The sequence below is a fragment of the Sphaeramia orbicularis genome, chromosome 7 (genome assembly GCF_902148855.1).
Source record: "Sphaeramia orbicularis chromosome 7, fSphaOr1.1, whole genome shotgun sequence".
In the NCBI taxonomy this organism is placed as follows: Eukaryota; Metazoa; Chordata; class Actinopteri; order Kurtiformes; family Apogonidae; genus Sphaeramia; species Sphaeramia orbicularis.
Window position 1 is genome coordinate 36,996,655 of NC_043963.1, and position 16,471 is coordinate 37,013,125.

General features: G+C 36.1%; 1 protein-coding gene across 1 annotated transcript in view; it reads right to left on the reverse strand.

Moving 5' to 3' along the window:
• The window catches only part of LOC115422166 (ATP-dependent 6-phosphofructokinase, muscle type-like), a 30,325-nt gene extending 19,919 nt beyond the window's left edge, over window positions 1-10,406 (reverse strand). The window contains exons 1-4 of the mRNA XM_030138265.1: window positions 10,319-10,406; window positions 7,741-7,814; window positions 5,602-5,679; window positions 1,346-1,535 (exon numbers count right to left, since the gene is read on the reverse strand). Of these exons, the coding sequence (XP_029994125.1) occupies window positions 1,346-1,535; window positions 5,602-5,679; window positions 7,741-7,814; window positions 10,319-10,406 (430 nt within the window). The remainder of the gene's footprint in view (window positions 1-1,345; window positions 1,536-5,601; window positions 5,680-7,740; window positions 7,815-10,318) is intronic.
• Window positions 10,407-16,471: the final 6,065 nt, after the last annotated feature.

Here is a 16,471-nt window from a genome sequence, read left to right on the forward strand (position 1 = left end):
AGTTTTTATAACTTCAAATGCTTATTATTTCCTTTTATTGAGTTAACTCATTTCATCTCATCAACGTTTTATATAAAAATACATATAAACTTTATTAACCGCCAGAGGAAATTCAATATCAGTCAGTTCTAGAAAAGGAAATATCTGACTTTTCTGACTATCGATCTCAATATTATGTTGGTTTTTTTGGCATAACTGTTGAACTAGTCATTTGAAACACTCTTTCAGTCTTTTTTAGGTTCATTCAGTGCAGATCTATCTTTGATGAGCACCTGATTTTTGTGCACATATTTACATTATTGCTTTGTACATTGTTTTTTTTTTAATATCTCGTGCAGCACTCACCATCAATATATTTTCTTTGTTATCTATAATATCCTCCTGAGACCAAGCAATACATTTTTGTCCTCTGTAGGGGATGAAGGTTTGACAGTTTTAAAAATGCTGTCCATTGCAAAGGACATTCCATTAAAAAATGAATAAAACTATTTTTAAAAATGTATCTGAAAAACTGTTGCATTATGCAGTTTCCAATCAAGACAATTGTTTAATGTAAAAAAGCTAAATCTTTCACTTTTCTGGGTCTCAGGAGGATATATTCAATATGTAAACATTAGAAGTATCACTGTGATGGGGTTTACAGTATAACAAGTCTCACATTTTATTATGGATAAGGGAAAAAAAGCACCAGAAGCAGAGACACTATAAGATTTTGCCAGATAACAGCCAGCGAACTCCTGGTTTTACATATTGTCACCTTCCTAAAATAACTGTTAAAGTTTTTTTTTTTTTTTTTTTTACATTTATTTTAACCCTTTCATGCATTACACTATTATTATTATTATTATTATTATTATTATGTCACTACAGTGGACAGCCCTTCTACAGCTGTTCTCTTGTATATTTTTTTTTTTACACATATCTTTATTAAAGTTTTAAGACACTACATATCTTTTCTGACATGAATTGGTAACATTATGTAGATAAACCCCCAGAATCACAAGCTCTCCCCATAGTTTTCACATAATTTATCAGTAAATACATGTTTCTGTGCTTCAAAAATTAAACGTGGTGTCCAGCTGAGTGGACATTTTTGCAACTTCATGAAAAATAGCTTAATAAGATTTTTTTTTTTCATTATTATTTTTTTATGTGTTTTTTTTTATTGTTATTTTTTAATTTATTTATTTTTTCAAATTTATTTTCAGAGGAAAATTTTCAATCGCATTGTTTTTTTCATGCCTAAAGAGGAATAAAAACACTCAGGAAAAAAAAATTTGATAAAGGTTCTCATAATTCGTGCATGAAAGAGTTAAGATGGTGATGGTATTTCAAGGTTCCTCACCTCCTTTGACCAGGTCGGCCAGCAGCCCACTCCACTCGGTCCTGAACTCATTGGCTCCGGTCAGACTACCATCACCTCCGATCACACACAGGTTAGTGATGCCCAGTTTCACCAGGTTACGAGCTGCCATCATACGACCCTCCCTGGTCCGGAAGTCCTTAGAGCGGGCACTGCCGATGACAGTACCACCCTAAACAGAACACATATGTAAACATGTTACTCATACCCATCACCATGTAAATCATTACACCTATTAATAACCCATAAAGACCCAAACATCCACTGTTGACCAAAGTCGTCCACTGATCTAAACTGTTTAATACCTGTTGATCCATTAATCCTATAAATTCATGTAAATAATAGGTTTAAAATGTCAAGCCTGTACCTAGACGATAGTCTGGTTTTGTCTGTCTTTTATGTTGTCTGTCATTTCCTGTTTTATTTTGTTAAGTTTCCCTCGTGTGTCATGTCTGGTGTCTTTGCTTCCTTTCCCTGATTGTGTCCACCTGCTCTTGATTACCTGACTCCGTCCTAATTTGTTCCACCTGTGTCTCATTGTCTTCCCTCCCTTTTGTGTATTTAAGCCCTGTGTTTCCCCCTTGTCAGTCGCCAGTTCGTATTTTCCTTGTGAAGTACTTACCAGCGTTTTGATCCTGTCTGTCTGCCTACCTGTTTTTTGACCCGATTTGCCATCTTGTTTTTGCCTGTCTGCCTTATCCCTGTCGGTTTTGTCTGCCTCATTCTGACCTCCTGGTTTTTGATCTCCTCACCTGACTTTTTACGGTACGTGAGCTAGCCTGATCCTTATGTCCTGTTGCCTGTCTGACTGCTTCCCCGTGTATGACCTGTTCCCGCCACTGACCTCCCTCTGCTTCTCCCTAGTCGGGGTACCGATGTGTACTACCGAACCGGACGGAGGGTTCTCGTCCCCAGTCCGGAGTACTAACTCGGAGAAGAACTCAGCGTCCATTGTCCTCAAGATTTTGTTCATTATCATATTCATTGATCTGTCAGTGAGCTGGGTGTTTAATAAACACTGAACTTTTACTTCTGTCTCTGGGTCATGCATCTGGGTTCAGTCTTCGTACACTGATCATTACATAAAATGCAGTCATCTCTTCATGGTCATCGGATATGACCCATTTGGACTTTCAGAGCAAGGTTATAATAGTTTTGGATTTTTCATTATAGTTTAGTTTTATTTAGTTTTGACTTTTTTTTCTCTAATTCAGTTAGTTTTAATTAGTTGTTAGAGCAGATTTGCTAGTTTTTATTAGTTTTTTTTTTTGTAAATGTTTAGTTTTTGTTTAGTCTTAGTATTAATTTTAGTTTTGTTGTATCTTTTATCTTCTTTGCTGTCGTATTCAAATAAATCCCAGACAGGACTCTGCTTTCTCCCAGCTTTAGTCTCCATGTTTCAAGGTAGAGTGGGGACGAGAAGACGACTCTAAACTACAAGTGACAGACCGTGAGGTGTCATATGGTGCCGCTAGCTAAAATTGCTAGAGCGAAATAAATTGATTTCATATCAATCTGACATTGACAAAGATGAAAACGAAGGGCATTTTATCCATCAATTTTTAAAAGTTTTAGTTTTGTAAACACACAATACAGTTTCAGTTAGTTATTATTTCTTTTAATTATAGTTATTTATTTCAGTTAACGAAAATGTTTTTTCAATTCTAGTTTTCGTCATTTTGTCAGTTTTCGTCAACGATAACCTTGGTTCAGAGGCTCCGTAGTGAACGTGGAAACACTGTCATCTTCTACAACATTGATTCACCAGTAAAACCCATGGAGTTGGATCAATGACAGTGGATGGAGACACTTGTTTCTATGATCAGTTATTGATATCTTTGCTGAAAATGTCACTTTTTTTTCAGTTTTCTCTGTTTCTGATGTTATAACCCTCAACTTTACTCTGAGCTTTTATGAACATCTACAACATCAATAAATTCAATGTAGGAAAACACCTGATTTTCACGGAAAAAAATGCAAAATAAAGGAGATAATAATACAATAAATGGTAATAAATCAATTATGAAATATCAAGTAGAAAAATTCATTTGGGAACTGCCTCAAAAGTGACATTGGGTCTTTATGGGTAAAATTTCTATAGGGGCGCATCCTTCAGTCAGTTTCATCACTTTACAAACATGACTCATTAAAATGCCTTGAAACTACATCATGTCAGACTGGATCATGTTAAATAAATAAACCAGGCTCTTTAAAGTGTTATCAGAGCCATTTCATGTCACACTATCTCCTCTACAATCTTTATTTAGACAACACAGATGATGGAAAGAAATGCAAATGGCAAGGTTCAAGGTATTATTACATCTCCAGGGTATAGAAAGCAATTTAATATCACTCAAAAAACACTTTCTCAATTTATCAGACATCAAGGAGGATTTTCCTGCAACCAGAGTTACTAATTTAAAGTATAAAAGGTCGGCTCAAATGGAAATATGAAAAAAAATATATTTCATTATTCTACATCTAGTGGCTTTTAACTCACTTTTGAGATACATTACACAAGTAAAAAAGACATGACTGATACGTTGTCTGTCATGGTTACAGCTTTACAAAATTATATTTAGGAGTTGCCTGTTCTGTTGATTTTTGGACACATAATTGTTTTAGTAGGTAGGTTTCAATGCATCAAACAAAAACACCATCTCTTTTTCCACATAAACATGACAGAATTATGACATATGTGAAGTGTTGGTGTGAATGTGCTTTTTACTTGTCTGTTTTAGCACTGGAAGTAAAAAAAGAACAGATAATAACCTTCCTGGTGCTGTTAGATGTACCTTGTAACAGAAAAAGGTACGTTGCAGACACTGTGCACTTACCAGGCCTGCCATTTAATGAAACAGGTTTCATTATGTAAAAGGAACAGCGTAGTATTTTTGGCTAGTTTTGGACCCACAATGGAATAAAATGAGTGAAAAGAATTGAAACACAGGTATATACACAGGTAGATTTCAGCTCTGTATCATGCACAAACCAAAACCCTCAAACTAATGCTCTCATGTGTAAAATGTAAGAATTAACCCATAAAGACCCAGTGCTACTTTTATGGTAGTTCCCAAATGTGTTTTTCTCTCTAATTTAACCTTTCTTTAGCAATTTATCACCATTTTTTCTAATCCTCAGTATTTAAGTTTTTTCTTAGTGAAAATCAGGTATTTTACTACATTTAATTCACTGATCATGTCGGTGATCAGATGAAGAAAATGACTTTTTTCAGCAAAATCTATCATTAATTGAACATAAACCCAGTGTCTCCATCCACTGTCATTGATCCAACTCCATGGGTTTTACTGGTGAATCATTGTTGTAGAAGCTGATAGTGTTTCCACCGTAACTATGGAACCTCTGAACGTCCAAATGGGTCATATCTGATGACCATGAAAAGATAGCAAACTGTATTTTACACCAATTATTTACATGGATTGATAGGATTAGTGGATCAACAAGTATGAAACAGTTTCGATCAGTAGATGGTTTTGGTTGTCGGTGGATGTTTGGGTCTTTATGGGTTAAAGTAAAACAGATTAATTTTCATGGACATGTTTCCTTCAGGAGGTTTTACTCATAAAAGCTTTGGAAATCAGATAAGGAAATAAAGACAATCCACAGGTGGTGAAAATCTGGACACTCTTGGTGTAGGATTTTTAGGCCTTGATTTCTTATTTTAACTTTGTGGGCAGCTTGGTTAGGTTTAAGTAAAACTACTTTGAAAAGATGAGGGCAACAACTAGCATTATTTCAGAGTATTTTTTCAACTTAAATTTTAATAAAATGTTGAAAAATGTTCCCTCAGTGTTTCCCCAAAGCCCATGAGGAGATCCTTAAATCCTCTGTTTGGTCCACAACCCAAACAATCAGATTACAGTCATAGTGAAGTAAAGAAACTGAACATTTTACATTTTAAGAACTTCAAATCAGAGAATTTGGACCATTTTCTTCAAGGAAAATTCACTGAAAACAAATAATCGGTTATCCAAACAGCTCAAGACTGATTTAATAATTTAACACTAATCCATTACTTGATGCGCTCTAGAGAAGACCATGGTTTGGTTCAAATAAACAACTAAAGCCTGTCTGCATGAAAACCCTGAGGTAAACTTCTCCCATAAGCTTAATTTTCTGCCATAATGAATAAAAATGTCTGCTGTGAAAAAGGTCTAAACATTTATAAGGAGGCTGGCGTCATGTTGGTGTGTGTTGTGAGTCAGTCACACACTCACCAGCTGCAGCATCATGGACACACTCTCCCATGTGGCAGGCCGGATGTGGTCTCCTCCATCCACCAGGCCTTGGTAACCCTGCACCACACAATCACATACACCCAGATTCATTTAAAACTGGTCATCAATAACAGTGTATTTATAAAAAGCCACTGATGACTCTGTAAAACCATCCTTCCATTATGTATTAGTGGGTCAATATATTCGATAAGATGCCTTTCACGCTTCAAAATGTCTAAAAAAAAAAAAAAAAAAACTTGAGATTTTCCACCTGACAGTGACAGGGTGGACAGTTTTGGCTAAAGTTAGCATTTAACCCTGTAAAGCCTGAACCACTGACAGAAAATTCCATTTCTTTGAAACCAGAGCCTTTATTGGTCCTTCTGAACAACCAAAATATTTTTTTTTTTCAAATATCAATTTCCATGTATGATTTTCAATTTTGTATCATATTTGATACATTGGGTCTCAATGGTCAAATATTATTATTTTTGAACAAACAAAAACATAATATAACACAAATATGTCTAACAAATTGGTAATTCCTTTTCAAAACTGGCAAACTTCTGCCTCTTTCCTCATTAACGACAGTCTTGTAGTGTCACTGGAAAGGCCTCTGGTGAACAAATTCCTCCCCCCTGGTCGATTATCTGTCTATCGCATGTATCTAATTGTATACGTCAGATTTTTAAAGAAAAAAAAATATCACACTGATCATGTAGACGGCTTCAAAACTCAGGAATCAAATATGATATGTTCGGCATTATAGGGTTAATGACAACATGTTGGACCTTGATTTGGAAAAGTAGGCCATCTTTGAACAGGACTGTGTGTTCAACAAATATATTTGGAATTTCTGAAAAGTTTTCATTAAACAATACCAGCGGCATTGTACCCGTGGTGCCATTGTACGATAGCATGAGGGGCTAAAATGCCCTCCTGTGGTGCAACAGCGGCATTGTACCCGTACGCCCTCCCGTGCTGCAACATCGATTGGACAACGTGCATTATATCGTAGGATTTTGTTGTGACAGTGTGACCATGTTAAGCTTGACCACATCTAAGTACAAACACAAAACGATGAAAATTTTGAAATGCATATGTTAATGGGAGCTTCTATGAAACTGGTCTATACTGAGATAAAAGAGAAACTATTTTTCAGATAAACACAGAGTGGACACAATGAGTTACACACGAAACCTGGATTGAGACTGCAGATTCATGAAAAACCTGCATGTCTGGATTAGAAAAACCCCTAGGATAATCACATTTAACACAGTGTCTTTATTTATAGCACTATATCAGACCATTTCAAGCCATGTTTTCCAGATCAAATGCACTGACACCTAGGTAGTTTTTCATATCCTAATTTTGGTCCTATTTTTGGCTCCAATATTTTATTAAAGATTCATTAATTTTGGGATGGCTCAGAGCAAGAGTTTGGGTTTTTTTTTGCATTTATCTGAGGTCATCATTAGGTACATCCTGGGGGGAAATATGTCTAAATTTCTCTTTTATTATTGGGTCTAAAAAAGTTGACAAAGTGCCAAATACCAGAATGAACCCAGTTTCATAGAAGCACCTAAATACTAAATGCTTTCCTAGACTGTTTCCACTTCCACTGAAGATACTAAAAATGATTATGATGACATCATCAATGATGTCATCAACCAGATTATTATAGGGCCGATTCCCCCAAAGTGAGAGGGTGGACAGCAATTTAAAGGAGATTTGTAGAATGTTAAATGTTATTATGAACATAAAATATAAATGATCAAAATGAAATGGGTATGATGATAACTTCTAAAAAGTTAAAAGAAAAATTCATTTAAACACTTATCAATGTCCCTGAAGATAGAAGGGCAGTGTGAGGGACATGCACAAATCATGTACATTTCTTCAATGAAAACTGTATAAACTAATAAAATCACATTCATAATAAAACCCCAGAATTTCATTATTTTGCAGTGTGTTCATGGTGACAGTTAGATTCTGCTGGAGACACCAGAGGCACCTTATAGTGATATTGACCTTAGTGCTTCCTGTCAGTCTGAATCAACCTAGCAGTGTGTTTAGTTTAATATTATGATGTGTGTTTGTGCTCAAGTCTTTGTAGTGTGTTTGTTATGTATCACATACCTCATGAACAAAGAAGACCTTGGCTCCGGTGTAAAGGCCGACTCGGACGGTGGCTCTGACTGCAGCGTTCATACCTGACACACAGAAACACATCATCAGTGTGGTTCAGTTTACTCTCAATACACGTCAGTACAGACTGACATGAATGCTGGGTCTGATCACTGGTAGGGCAGAAGTGGCTTGGATCTTATTTTTTCAGCTCACTTTTCAGGACCTTTTGTGTGAGAGCAGCTTTATAGCTCAGTGGTTTGCACCACTGACTTTGGGGTGGAGGGTTGCTGGTTTGAATTCTGGTAGGAGCAAAGCATGGATCCAGGTGGGCCCTTGGGCAAGCCTTTACGCTATACACCTATATCTCTGAATGAGTGGTACAATACATGATAGCTTTATATATATATATATATATATATATATATATATATATATATATATATATATATATATATATATATATATATATATATATATATATATAATTAGCTTAATATTAACCCTCTAAGCCTAAAATGGTCCACTTGGACTTTTCTCTTATTGACTAACTAAAAGGTTAGAAAATAGGCTGTGAGTGAGTCTGTTTGCCCATTTTTCCAGAGCACTTCTTTTTTACTCCAGATCTTTCAAAATCTAGCAATAACTTACAATTTACTGCATGTTTTAATACTGCTAAAACAGCTTCTTCTCCTGCTTCTAGTACAGGCATGAGTGAAATTCCCATAATGACCCAATCAAACCTATAAAGTGCAGTGTCTCAGGTTTCAGAAACTGTTGGGATTTGTTCAGTAGCACAAACAGTGAAAGAGTTACAGCCATCCAAAATGCATATGCATAGGGTGTGTCAGCAAAGACATGACAGGTTTTAAAGAGTTAAGTTTTTAATGCACATCTTTTACTTGTATTAGAGGGTTTTAACTGTGTATAATTGTATTTTTATTGAGGGAAGTGATCGGAACACTTGTGCTTCCACTAGTTTTATAAATGTGGTTCAGCATTGTGAACAGTTTACGATGAAATCTGATATTGATGAAACTAAACTAAATTAAAACTAAAGTAGGAATGTGTAGCATTAGTGTTGCTTTCAGGTTTATTGCTCAGATATGTTTCATTTAGGTGTTCATTTTACTTTGTAAAATTGTCCAATATCAGTCTTCATAGTAAACTGGACATATTCCTGAACTAAAAAAAAAAAAAAAAAATAGAACAAAAGAGTCACTCCCAACACACTGTGATAGCACAGAGGCCACTGTGGTCAGTGCCTGTGTTCATCTATAAGCTGATTTGCAGTGGAAATAAACAAATGAGCCCAACTGTTTTGCTGACTGACCCCATCTTATACAAAAATGTGATGAATGTCATTTTAGAATGACATAATGGTTACATTAATTGTCCAGATGAAGGTTGCACTGTCAAAAATCAGATACATCTGATTTAGGACCAATATTGAAGTCAAACAGATAAGATGTGATTTTATTCACTTAAAAAAAAAACAACAACAAAAAGAAGAACAGATTTGAGCCACTTGTTTCCCATTGTTATGTAATTCTATTAATTGGAATTAACAGAACAAAGTGATGTATATGTCATTTTTTTCCTGTACATAACCTACCAAATACATGACTAGATAAAGTCTTCCATTTTTACGCTTTTGTCAGATGCCAGTCAGAGACCTTTCAGATCCATTTAACCTTTAAGTGACTCGTGCATGAGCAGCAGATGAGATAAAAATAGCCAAAAGGAAAGAACTCAGGCTAGGTTTATGGTGCTGTACGTCTTGCGTCTTGTGCTGGATGTCCGACATGCTAAAGGCCACCGTGTGCCTTTAGGGGAGGTTGTGTTGTGGCAGGCTGGCATGTAGCAGCTCTTGTTTCAACAGACAGCAGCTGAGGGTTAGGGGGGTGTTTCTCTGTTCCATACCAGAAAAAGGTCACCGCCACTAAAATTAGCCCTAAAGAGTTAAAATGAAGCAACACACAAGAAGCTTATTTACACAGAGTTGTCAGGGAATGAAGATCCTGCAGAAATGATGAGACTTGATATGGTTGAATTAAAGCTGATGAAGTGATGGCCTCCAGGTGTGTAACGACAGGGTGTCAGGAAACAAAGGAGGTGGAAAGAGAAGGAAAAGGACTTCCAAGATCAAACTTCAAATGTGAGAAATGTTCAACTTCATTCTGCTAGGATTGTTCATGCAATTCTGTACCATTTTATATTTTGTTGTGATATAAAGCCTGATGAAACCATATCGTATTAAATCTTATCAGGCCGACTTTATACTGAAGCCAAACATCCATCAGTTTGACAGCTGCCCTTTAACTATGCCACTTTGGCATCTTGGAAAAATGTTGCTTGCCCTTTTTGTATTTTGGATCTTGAGCTTACTCAGGATGTCATGCAGAGACAGTTTATCCTTGAACATGATACGCTCTTTTGTCGACCTCAGTGATGTAACAGTCAGCTGGTTTGGCTTGGTGCTGCACTGAGGATGCAGCCTGCAACTAGAAACAACTCTTTGTTTTTAAATTTTAATGTAATTTCACTGTGACTCTCATGAACAGTACTCTTCATATCAGCCTCTTCTTACCTTGGGCATCTCCTCCTGACGTCAGCACAGCGATGGAGCGGCCGATCCCCATCTTAGTGGGGTCCATGGTGGGGGCGTGCATGGACATGTTTTCAGAAGAGGCAGTCAGTCAGGGGGCTCAACCGAGGAAAAAGAAAAGGAGAAAGACCAGAGCGTGGCAGCTCCTCCTTCACTCTTTGCTTCTCAGGGAAGGGTCGAGTGAATCCACGAGGCTTTATAGACTAACGCCCCCTCCCACTGACCCCCACCACCTCTCTCACACACACAACTATATATACAACAGGCTGCAAAAGCACCTGCAGTGGACAGTTATGGAGACTGAAAGCAAATGGCACCAACCTGATAGTCCAGCTCCACTCACAAACATTCAGTCATCTTTAATTTTGAGGGTTTTTACACAGTAACCTTCTGAAAGGAGAAACTTTCTTTGTGGTCACCAAAAATCTGAATGTAAGGGCCTTATCAGTATAATAACTACTAACATTTTGGAGCCAAACAGGAGCTAGTCTGCACCCTTTATGAGTGGAATCATCTAGTATCAAGCAGATAAGTTGAATAATCTCCTAAGACCCAGGAAAGTACAAGTTTTATTTTTTTTACATGAAATAATTGTCATGATTAGAAACCGTATGATGCAACAGTTTTTCCAGGTACATTCATTTATTCATTCATTTATGTATTTATTTATTTTCATGGAATGTCCTTTGCATTTTTTTTTAGTAAAACTGTGAAAGTCTTGTCCCCAACAGAGGACAATATATATTGCTGGGTCTCAAGAAGATAAATTAGAGGTATTGCAGAGTTTTCCTCAGACAGCTGAGGTGCTGTCATTACTGTTTTTAGTGGTTATGTTGGACTTCTTTGGTTCCAAATAAAGAAACAGGATGTACTTCAAAGAGACAAAACATAATTTATAGAAGAAAATAATATTAAAAAGGATGGTAACAAAATTTGAGAGCATGTTATTAAGTTACAATCACATCAACCTAGGTCAACAATTTATTGAACACTTTAACTGCACTTGGTAGCAAACATTTCTAGTAAATGCTTTTTGTGGATCTTGGAAGTCTCAAATACCTTCCCAGGGAAAGCAGTTCAACCTGGGAATTTACTGGATGAGAAAGATAATAATAATAATAATAATAATAATAATAATAATAATAATAATAATAATAATAATAATAATAATAATAATAATAATAATAATGCTTTATTATAATAATAAATATAGCTCTTTTCAAGGCACTCAGTGCACTTAACCCATTATCAGGCAAGTGACTATTTTTGGTAATTTCCACATACATTTTAAGACAGTGTGAGCAACATTTACAGTGAGGACAGTGAGTCAACAATCTCAGGCCTAATGTGGTCTACAGGGTCTGTAAGGTCCACCTCTGCATGAACAGTGAGTGTACCTGCTTTGTTAGGTACCATGAAGTAATGGTACTAATGTAAGGAATGTAAGACAGGTGTCTGGATCAGCACTTATGTTGTAATGTTCTAAAAGTGGAGTTCTATGTATGCATATTAATGTTCACTGAAATGTGTGTATGCTCAACATGTAATGCACGTACTAATATTATTATCAATATTTTATTTTATTCACCGTAGATCTTATTGAGGGTGGGAGAAGGTGGGTTAGAAGGTTTTTTTTGGTTGTTTGGAGTGTTGTATTGTTGTGTTTATGATCGTATGTTTATTAAAATGTAAAATCAATAAAAAATATAAAAATAAATTATTATTATTATTTTTTTTTTTTTTAAGTGAAGTTCTGTTGTTCTAGAATACATGTTCCTTTCACCTTACACATGTTTTTCTTGTGTTTTATACACATACTTCTTGGATTTTTTTTTTTTTTTTTTGCCACGTATAGGCAAGGAGCCAAATGCTGTAACTTCAATGACCCTGATTTTCTACATGACAATATTATTCTTTTGAAAAATTTCAGAAAAGTAGTAAAGTCTTGTTATGTCCTCCAACCACACACTAAGGCTGAAATTTAAAATTTCAGAGTATTTCTATGAGTGAACTATAAATGGTTAAGATCACTTATGTCAAAAGCTGATGATTTCACTTGTATTCATCCCTCTGTCTGAACAGTTTGCCTTTGCATTTGACATCTCTGTGTTTGCAACAACCTCCACGAGACAGTACTTTCTGCAAGATTCTTGTTTACCATCAAGAACTTTCTAGGTCACCCCAAAGTCCTTAAGTTTTCCTATGAGGTATAACGTCTGTTTTCCTAAGGTTTTAGTTACATAACATTAAATATTTCAGTACCAACATAGATGATCACCTAAAGTTTATACTCTTTGTTATTAGTAAACTTAAGGCGACCATCTACATTGGTACTGAAATATTTAATGTTTTGTAACTAAAACCTTAAGGATTAACTTATATTGTTTTCATGTGTTGGAAATAGTTCAAAGAAACAAAAAGCGAATCTGCTCCCTGATGAATTCAACCCTTTCTGGTATCTTTTCTCACCAGGAGTGGAAGACAATTCCCAGCAGAGGTGTTTTTTTCTAAATGCTCAGCTCAGCTCAGCTTAACATGACGCTGATATGAACACCTTGTTACATGTTTCCAGAAAAAGGCTTGAACTTTTCATCTGAACCAAAGGCAGTCGGAGGAATGCAAGACAATATGGTATATCAGGTTTCAGGCAATAAAGTTCATCCTGGTCTGATTTTAATGTTGAGGAACAGAGAGTTCAGAGAAGAGGCTGCTTTATACAACAAGACTGTTTGATCAAATGCGGAAAATTAAAAACAAAGGAAGTCTCATTCAGAGTCACAGGAAAGTAATATTCAAGTGAACTTAAGACAGTTATTGTGATTAAATTTTCAGTAGATGATTCTTGTTTTTTCTTTAGTATTAAGTCTGTTTGGTTTTTCTCTTCAGTTTAGTTTTTCTTTAAATTGAGGAATAGTTTTCATACTGTTAGGTGTAATTTAAAAGGTTTTATTAAAAAAAAATGTTAATTCATAGACACTAAAAGAGACATACACTGGGATTCAAGGACCTATATTGTTCAATGCCATTTTATTGACACCATGAATCCAATGGTGGAAAACAGAAACGAGGAGTGGCAACTAATGTTTATTTTCATTGTCGACTAATTGATCAGTTGCTTTGTCTATGAAATGTTACATAATTTTGTTGTCCCAGTACCCAAGATATTGTCCTCAAATGTGTTTTTTTAGTCCAAAACACAAAGATTTTTAGTTTACTGTCACAGCAGAGGGTGGATTTTGTCAAAACAGGGAAAAAAAAAACCACACTTATGATAAATAATCTACTTTCTGCTGCTCCCTTTAGGGGTCACCACAGCCAATCATCTGCTTCCATCTGACCCCATCTCATGTCCTCAATCACCACATCCATGAACCTCCTCTTTGCCTCCTGCCTGGTAGCTCCATCTTCATCATTCTTCACTATCCCTCCTCTGCACATGTCCAAACCATCTCAATCTGTCCTCTTTCACTTTGTCTCCAGTGTCCAACCTGAGCTGTCCCCCTGGGCCCGTATTCCTAAAGATTCTTAGTGCAAAGAGTTGCTCCTAGTGGCCAAATTCTAAGAAACTTCTTAGAATCATGATGTTTTCTTAGAATTTCCCCTAAAAATGAAGAGTAGATCCTAGTAAAGAAAAAAGCTATTCCTAAAGAATCCTAGCCTTTAAGAGAGCTCCTAAGGTGAGATCTGATAAGAGCAGGGAAGAGGACTTTTAAGTGGCTTAGGAGTTCCCTAAGCAGAGGACAAAATGGCCGACGGAAGAGGCAGGAGGGGTATTCTCCAAACACTGGATGACAGTGAATTAATTAAATGCTACAGACTGGATCGTGCAGGAATCATGTTTGTGGTTGATCTCATTAGAGGTGCACTTACTTCTCCAACCCAATGCCACAATGCAATACCACCCAAAATGAAAAGCATCACAACACTGAGGTATTTGACAACAGGGAAAATGCAGCAATGCAGCAGTGATGACTTGGGTCTGTCACAACCCTCCATCAGCAGGGTCACAACCTCCTGAGGCCAGTCAGCAATCACAGACACTGATGAAAGCTGAGCCATTTTACCCTCATTAATACCAAATTGAGTTGAAATGTTGAAAGCTGAAAGTGCAAAAATTACCAGCATGCCAATTAATGAGCAAATGAATGTAACTATCACTATGTGAATACTGTGCAAGTGGGCCTGAGTTTTTTCACACATTTTGTAGGCTAATTTTAAAGTATAGCTCACTATTCATTTAACAGATATTTTCTTTTATGTGAAATATTTACAATTAAGTTTATCGATTTGAGGGTCCATCCCTTGCCCATCATCACCAAAAGTATATTTTTTTCTAGCTTTTAGGATCAACCAATCACAGCTTTTGAAATGATGACTCATACCTAGCAACAGGGTCAACCACACCTCCTCACTAAGATAGGAATTTCTGTCCATTCCTTGCTCAGAGTTCTCTGAGAGTGTTCTGGAATCACTCCTAAGCTAAGACTCCTTGCTAGGAATTTTTAGGTTAAGTTAGGAGCTCTCGGAGGAGGATTTTCAGAATCTTTAGGAATATGGGCCCTGATGTGCTTGTTCCTAATCCTGTCCATCCTTGTCACTCCCAAAGAACATCTAAACATCTTCAGCTCTGCCTTCTTTTTGTCAGTACATCTCTAAACTGTACAACATCGCTGGTCTCACTACTGTCCTATACACCTTTCCTTTAACTCTTGCAGATGCTCTTTTATCACACATCACTCCTGAATCTTATCCACCTATTCCACTCTGCCTGCAGAATCAGAATCAGTTTATTTGCCATTTGCTGAAAAACTACATTGGAAAGGAGTTGCAAGAGCTCAGGATGAAAATACATGAAAGACAGCAACAAGGTAAAAGGTAAAAAAAAAAAAAAACAATGAAAAATGCAGTCTTCTGTTTACCTTCAATCCAACCTCCCCAGTGCTCTCAACACTTAACTCGTAATGTTGTTGATGTCTTGATGTGGCTGACTTTCACAGAAACTAATTAATATATTTAGAAAATGACCATTAATTTATTGGCGACCACAAATTTCTTCATCGAACACCAGAAAAACACGTTTCACTTGCAATTTTTGCTTTTTCCCCCCCTTTTCTTTTCCATCTTTTCCATTCAGTGAATTAAATTATTTTTACCCTGATTTAGGAAGAAAATTCTAAGCTCTGAATTAAAAAATAAAAAACCAAACAAATACACGCTCTGTTACATATATAAATTTATTATGCACACTGTACATCAAGTAACAATTCTTTATTGGTTTATTTAAAAATACACACATTTGTGTTGAGGGATGTACAGGGTGTCCCATAAGTCTCCATACATAGGAGACATAATACAGGGTGGGGAAGCAAAATTTACAATTAACATTTAGTTGTTTTTTTCTCAGCAGGCACTACGTCAATTTTTTTGAAACCAAACATATATTGATGTCATAATCATACCTAACACTATTATCCATACCTTTTCAGAAACTTTTGCCCATATGAGTAATCAGGAAAGCAAACGTCAAAGAGTGTGTGATTTGCTGAATGCACTCGTCACACCAAAGGAGATTTCAAAAATAGTTGGAGTGTCCATAAAGACTGTTTATAATGGAAAGAAGAGAATGACTATGAGCAAAACTATTACGAGAAAGTCTGGAAGATACTATTAAAGAAGAATGGGAGAAGTTGTCACCCGAATGTTTGAGGAACACTTGCGCAAGTTTCAGGAAGCGTGTGAAGGCAGTTATTGAGAAAGAAGGAGGACACATAGAATAAAAACATTTTCTATTATGTACATTTTCTTGTGGCAAATAAATTCTCATGACTTTCAATAAACTAATTGGTCATACACTGTCTTTCAATCCCTGCCTCAAAATATTGTAAATTTTGCTTCCCCACCCTGTACATTCCATACATATATGGTTCTAACATGTATTTCTTTATATTTCTTCTTTATAGTTCTTCAACAGTGGAGGACACGCATTGAAATGTGTTCCCGACAAAATGGCAGTCATATAGAGCATATTATATAAATAAAAATGGTTTATGTCAAGAAACGTTTATTTTTCCTATGTATGGAGACTTATGGGACACCCTGTACATCATGACTATAATACTGACTGAGTCTGTACTG